Source organism: Phacochoerus africanus, chromosome 12 (genome assembly GCF_016906955.1).
Source record: "Phacochoerus africanus isolate WHEZ1 chromosome 12, ROS_Pafr_v1, whole genome shotgun sequence".
Taxonomy (NCBI): domain Eukaryota; kingdom Metazoa; phylum Chordata; class Mammalia; order Artiodactyla; family Suidae; genus Phacochoerus; species Phacochoerus africanus.
In genome coordinates, this window is record NC_062555.1 from 54440363 (window position 1) to 54447652 (window position 7290).

Below are 7290 nucleotides of genomic sequence, written 5' to 3' on the forward strand. Positions count from 1 at the left end.
GGCGCAGTGGCTAACGAATCCAACTAGGAACCATGAGGTTGTGGGTTTGATCCCTGCACTTGCTCAGTGGGTTAAGGATCCGGCATTGCCATGAGCTGTGGTGTAGGTGGCAGACGTGGCTCAGATCCCGAGGTGCTGTGGCTGTGTGTAGGCTGGCGGCTACAGTTCCGATTAGACCCCTAGCCTGGGAACTTCCATATGCCACAGGTGTGGCCCTAGAAAAGGCAAAAAGACAAAACAAAAACACAAAAAACAGTGTCCAGTGTTCAAACCACAAGTCCCCACTGGATTTAGCAGAAGGCAGCCACCAAACAGAGAGAGAGGCCAAGAATGTTGAGAGGGAACAGGAGTGGCACAAGGTCAAGGGACAGTCCTTTAAAAGTTAACTGGAAGAAGTGGGAGTATCTGGAATGGATCAGAAAGAATGAAGAGGGTGTGTCTACAGTTAAAGCAAGAGAACAGGAATTGCAGGAGTTCTTAGAACACTGAGGCGGCAAAGGGGTGGGACCTAACCAGGCTTAAGGGATGGCCCTGGGATGGAGGGAGCAGGGAAGGAGCAGGCAAGAGGTGCGCAGCTGAACCTGTAAAAGCACAGAGCAGGCGTTCGGGGAGTTCCTCCTCTGTGGCCTTGGCTTGGCCCCTCAGGTAGGAAGTGGTGACGCTGCAAAAATTGGGGGGGGGGGCATGTAGAACCTTGAAAGGGGAAGGAAGCTGATGAGGGGCACGTGAGCATTTCTGAGCAGCCTTTTCGAATCCATGTGAGGTGGGGGAGGCACTGAAAATCTGGGGGAAAAGAATGATTAATGAAGAAGGCCCTATTCAGGGCAGCCTGGCAATGACATTTGGAACTGGAGAGGAGGATGGGAGCAGGAGGCCCCAGAGGCCCCAGTGCCTCACCAGCCCAAAGCAGGGGATGGATTTGGAGAGGAAGGGCTAGGAGACTCTTTGGAAGAGTATGTGTCGCCTGTGGCTTTTTTTTTTTTCTTTTCTTCAGTTTCCCAACTCTGAATCACCTGACTCTGGATGGTAACTTGCACTGCATCCTCCACATTGCCCCATACTTATTGCTCAAGAAATATTTGCAACTTGATATTCAAGAATCAAGTCTGTAATGGCATGGCACATGTCTGAAAACCTGCGCCATTTTCCATAATTCTAAGAGATTAACTTTACGTCGTCGAAAACAACTTACCTTCCTGATGTCCTCATACAGACCTTTCAAGTCTCTCCAGCCAAGTTTAAAAGGATCGGTGTATTTCTCACCACTCCGTGTTTTGCTACAGCAGCACAGTGCTGGTGTTGTGTGATGAAACCTGGTGGGAGAAGCAGAAAGGCGAGACTGAGAACTATTTTATTAAGTGAGATAACTTCTTTTTTCTTTGGCCTGCGGAAGTTCACAGGCCAGAGATCAAACCCACCCCCCCAGCAGTGACAATGCTGGATCCTCAACCAGCTGCAGCACCATGGAATTCCAAGATAACTTCACTTCGAAGTAAGAATTATATACACCTCATGGAAACAACCCAAATGTCCATCGACAGATGATTGGATTCGGAAGAGGTGGTATATATACACAATGGAATACTACTCAGCCATAAAAAAGAATGACATAATGCCATTTGCAGCAACATGGATGGAGCTAGAGAATCTCATACTGGGTGAAATGAGCCAGAAAGACAAAGACAAATACCAGATGCTATCACTCATAACTGGAATCTAATATCCAGCACAAATGAACATCTCCTCAGAAAAGAAAATCATGGACTTGGAGAAGAGACTTGTGGCTGCCTGATGGGAGGGGGAGGGAGTGGGAGGGATCGGGAGCTTGGGCTTATCAGACACAACTTAGAATAGATTTACAAGGAGATCCTGCTGAATAGCATTGAGAACTTTGTCTAGATACTCCTGTTGCAACAGAACAAAGGGTGGGGGGAAAATGTAATTGTAATGTATACATGTAAGGATAACCTGACCCCCTTGCTGTACAGTTGGAAAATAAGAAAAAGAATTATATATATCTATGCATACACATATGTATGTAGCTGAGTGAAATGATGGAAAACTTTATTCCAGATACTTGTTGGAAATTAAGCCTGAATGCAAAAAGGTCATTATAATTTAGGAAAACAGAATTCTGCTCTTTCTCAACAATATAATGAAAATTTATTTATTTATTTATATTTTGCCTTTTTTTTAGGGCTACACTGGCGGCATATGGAGGTTCCCAGGCCTAGGGGTCTAATCGGAGCTACAACTACTGGCCTACACCACAGCCACGGCAATGCCAGATCTGAGCCGTGCCTGTGACCTACACCACAGCTCAGGGCAATGCCAGAGCCTTAACCCGCTGAGTGAGGCCAGGGATTGAACCTACAACCTCATGGTTCCTCGTTGGATTTGTTTCCTCTGCGCTATGATGGGAACTCTGATTATTTATTTTTAAAATCAGGACCTTGGGAACCCACAAAATGGAAAAAAAACAAAAAACCAAAATCCGTTCACTGTGTTCTGAGTTGCGTTTCATTTTTCTTATTCTCAGCCCTCTGTATTTGCAGGTCCCACATTCACAGATTCAACTCACTTCAGACTGAAAATTAAAAAAAAAAAGTTCCAGAAAGTTCCAAAAGGCAAAACTTGAGCTTGCCACACTAGGACAATTATTTACATAGTATTTATACTGTATTTACAACTTGCATAGCATTTACATTGTATTAGGTATTCTAAGTCATCTAGAGATGATTTAAAGTATGTAGGATGCTATGGGGAGGTTACATGCAAAGATTACACCATTTTATACAAGAAACTGGAGCATCTATGAATTCTGGTGTGTGAGGGGAAGGATCCTGGAACCAGTCTCCCAAGGACACCAAGGGATGATTATATTCTTACTTTTTTTTTTTGTCTTTTTAGGTCCGCACTTGTGCCAAATGGAAGTCCTCAGGCTAGAGGTCAAACCGGAGCTGCAGCTGCTGGCCTATACCACAGCCACAGCAACACAGGATCTGAGCCATGTCTGCGACCTATGCCACAGCTCACGGCAATGTCAGATCCTTAACCCACTGAGCAAGGCCAGGGATTGAACCTTTGTCCTCATGGACACTATGTCAGGTTCTCAACTCACTGAGCCATGATGGGAACTCCTGTATTCTCATTTTTTGAAAAGGCAGAGATCACACAGAGTAGCTATTGAGACTCTTAATAAACAACATTTGAGACTAGCCCACCACAATTTAGAACAGAAAGTTATTCACAATATGGCTAATAATTTTAGTAGCTGCAATATGAATTACAAACTTACCGTGATATACTATACGTATTTGGAAAGGCGGATGTTAAACTCTTCACAAGATTAAAACAGGACATCTATAAAATAAAAGTATTTAGAAATTAATTTAAAAAACTTGTTTATAACACTAGATAAATAAAAACTCCCATAATTCATAATAAATGTAATCTTTCAGTTGTCCATTTAGAGACTGTAGACTTTAGACTGGACAGAGAATAGTTAAGGATTAGTGTGATTTACACCCTTTTTAAATCTTAAATTGGTTTAAAACAAAAAAATAATCAAGATCCTCAAAGCATCAGCCCAGATGATGAAAAAGAAAGGAATTCGATGTATAGGAAGGAATTTACGGTTACACAGACACTGCCTATTTTAAGTTATTGTTCCTAAACATACCTGGAAACGGCACTTCTTAAAAAGTAATGTTAATAAACAAGCAAGCTCAGCATCACATCTTATTATTAGAACAAAAGACTACTTTTTTTTTTTTTGGCTTTTTAGGGCCACACCCACAGCATATGGAGGTTCCTAGGCTAGGGGTTGAATCAGAGCTATAGGGGCTGGCCTACGCCATAGTCACAGCAATGCCAGATCCAAGCCATGTCTGCAACCCACACCCCAGCTCATGGCAACGATTCATCCTTAACCCACTGAGCGAGGCCAGGGATCAAACCCACAACCTCATTGTTCCTAGTTGGATTTGATTCCGCTGCGCCAGGACAGGAACTCCACAAAAGACTATTTTTAAAAAGACTCAGAGATGGTGAAGTCAAGTAGTAGTTCCAAGAATTACTGTGCATTATTATGGGCCAGGAATTGTGACCAGCACTGGGGACCCAAAGATAAAGACAGCCACTCTTGAAGAATTCAGGGACATGGTCATTTCAAAAATTAGTAGTTTTATTTATTTATTTTTGGGTCTTTTTAGGGCTGCACCCACAGGATATGCAAGTTCCTAGGCTAAGGGTTGAATCGAAGCTGCAGCTGTTGGACTACACCACAGCCACAGCAACACCAGATCCGAGCCCACCTGCAACCTACGCCACAGCTCACAGCAATGCCAGATCCTTAACCCACTGAGTGAGGCCAGGGATTGAACCCGAAACCTCATTGTTCCTAGTTGGATTTGTTTTCACTGTGCCATGACGGGGACTCCAGAAAGTACACTGACTCAGATTCCAACATTTCCTGTCTGTTACCTGGTAATATCTTTCTGACAATATCTACTGGCAGAGATGCTGCAATTTAGAGAGTACGCAAAAGGCTCTTAGATGTGTACATTTAACACGTCATGTATTCAATCAAGCTATTTTCTGCTTTACAAGTACCTTGGGGCAATAGTTTCCAAGATGAGAAGAGCAGAAAAGTATTCAAAGGGACTTCAACTAGAGTCATTAGCTTGCCACTACTAGTGGGCAACCATCATTTCCCCATTCTGCTTTAGGCTTTTCCATCACAAACTCTCCCTGAAAACAAACCTTGCTTGCCACACCTATTTTTTTAAAGAGAGAAAATGCAGTTCCCACCATGGCTCATTGGTTAAGAATCCAACTGCAGTGGCTTGTCTCGCTATGGAGCTGTGGGTTTGATCCTTGGCCGGGAGCAGTGGGTTAAGGATTCAGACTTGTCACAGCTGTGGATCAGACTTAATCCCTGTTCCAGGAACTTCCATATGCTGTGGATGTGGCCATAATATTTTTTAAAAGGGAGAGAGATAAAATGCTGAGTAAGAATCAAGACAGACTGACAAGTGATTTGGTACAATCAAATGCACATTGGTTTCTGTCCTATTACAAGAAATGTGGACGCTATCAATGGAGAATGAGAAAACATACAAATGTCAGGAAGCGTGGAGCTTGTTGGCAGAGCTTGGTGTAGCTTTACTGTTGTTGCTCTTTGCAAGGACTATCTGGCCCTTAAGAGACTTGAATTAGTCCAAACACATGCCTGAGGCAGAATGTGTTAGTTTCTTTCTTTTTCTTTTCTTTCTTTCTTTTTTTTTTTGTCTTTTAGGGCTGCACCCATGGTATATGGAGGTTCCCAGGCTAGCGGCTGAACCAGAACTGTAGACACCAGCCTATGCCACAGCAACTCGATATCCGAGTGGTGTCTGCGACCTACACCACAGCTCACGGCAACTCTGGATCCTCAACCCACTGAGCAAGGCCAGGGATGGAACCTGCATCCTCATGGATGCTAGTCATATTCCTTTCCACTGAGCCATGACGGGAACTCCAATGTATTAATCTATAGCGAAAAATACCATTGATGGAAGTGGTTTCTCAGGGTTACCTGAGATGTTGTCTCCTGGGCTTAAGTCCTAATTTCACCCCGAATAAAACTTAACCCTCAAAAAACAAAACAAAACAAAAAAACCATCAACACACTAATCAGAAATATCCGGTATTGGTGTCATCAGCACAAACTCTCCTTTCGGTCATTAAGTCAGAGAGAGAGCACATTTTTTTCTCCAGGAAAGTACCCTGTTTGAGATAATTGTTTAATGGGCATGGAATCAAAAACAAAAAAAAGAGAGAGAGAGTCAAAGACAAGAAGTTTCCAGTGGCATCAATGGGGTGTCCATCTCTCCAAATAATGTCCTCATCTGTGGTACCAGAGATATTTGAAGGCTTGCTAGGACAGTATTGAAATGGATCTCAGTAGGTTCTCCTTTCCCCACTGTCTCTCTTTACTGTCTAGTCCATAGACTAGACTACCTGTCATTCTCTCTCTAAATGTCTATTTTCCATAAGTTGAGATATGTATCCATAAGTAGACATTTAGAAATGCTACATATTTCCTATATGTGAAACAGTGTCTGATGGGGTACAGCGAAATCCGAATGAAACAAGAGTTCTAAATTCAAACTTTAAAATAAATTAGCCTTGCATATGAGAGGTGAACACATACAACTATTACACAATTATATACACAATTTCGGTGACCGGAGAAGTCTCTAAAAAGGTGAGTCCACAAAGTTTACGTTGTTAGGCTGAACAGTACGAGCCTAGCCTAGTGCATGTTGAGAATTTATCACTACAAAGCGCGAAAAGGACTCACAGAACCATAGAAACTTATCAACACACAGGAGCTAAACTGACCGGAAAGGGAGAAAAACGAGATGGAGTCCAAAGGCAGCAGGGGAGAGCGTCAAGGAGGCATGGTTGGTGCTCAGATTCTGACTCTGTTTCAGGAAGTCAAAGGTCGATTTAAAGGTCAAGGTTTCTCTGTTTACGGCATCCTCACTCTTCTCCTACCCGTGTCCTTCCACCTGGTCAAGGTGTGCCTTCCCTCCGAATCAACCACCGCACAGGTGAAACCAATCTTCCACAAATCGCCTATTCTGAGGCTACCCCGGTCCTTCGTACCTCTGAGCGTTCAGAGCACCTTCTGCTCTGAAATCCCAGTTAAGTTTCGGTGCTCCGAAGCCCTGGCTGTAACTCGAAACAACTGCGGACGCTCTTCACGCTTTACTCTGCCGGTACCTCAAGAGACACAGAGCAACTGCCTGCGTTTCCCCCTGGACCTGGCTCCTCACTGCCCCTTCGCCACACCCTACGTGCTCCCAGGAAAACGCTCCGAAGCTCTGCGCGGGATAATCCTACTTGAGGCAGACGCCGAGCACCCGGCCCTCAGCTCGGTCCTGTCCCCAGGGCCCTTCCAGCCCGGAGTCGAGTTCCACCCCAGCCCCCTAGCCCCCACGCGTCGCTCGTGCAACACGCGCCCATTCATTCCGCCCTGCTGCTGTCATTGGCGCCGTGACCTCTGCGCCCAGCCGCCGCACGCGCTCCCCGGCCTCACCTGCGCACGGGCAACAGCGGCAGCGGCGGCGCGCTGCCCAGGCGGCCCCGCGTGGCCGGGAGAGCCAGGCCCAGGGCTCCGTGCCGCCGGCCTCCAGAAGCAGCCGCGCCGCCACCGCCACCAGCATGAGGCCATGGTCCGAGTCTGAAAGTCGCGGCTGGGCGGCAGCTCCGCCTCTGGCCCGGTGGCCCCTCCTCCGGGGA

At 45.4% G+C, this 7290-nt stretch overlaps 1 protein-coding gene across 5 annotated transcripts in view; it reads right to left on the reverse strand.

Moving 5' to 3' along the window:
• The window catches only part of PDSS1 (decaprenyl diphosphate synthase subunit 1), a 51837-nt gene extending 44547 nt beyond the window's left edge, over window positions 1-7290 (reverse strand). For 3 of the 5 annotated variants that reach the window (XR_007131287.1, XR_007131286.1, XM_047755365.1), the window contains exons 1-3: window positions 7088-7290; window positions 3299-3363; window positions 1193-1313 (exon numbers count right to left, since the gene is read on the reverse strand). Coding sequence is in view for 3 of the 5 variants with exons in the window: in XM_047755365.1 (XP_047611321.1) it covers window positions 1193-1313; window positions 3299-3363; window positions 7088-7222 (321 nt within the window). In the remaining 2 variants the exon portion in view is untranslated. Of the gene's footprint in view, window positions 1-1192; window positions 1314-3298; window positions 3364-6387; window positions 6843-7087 lie in introns of those variants that run through there. The other 2 variants (XM_047755360.1, XM_047755361.1) reach the window with 2 other exon arrangements.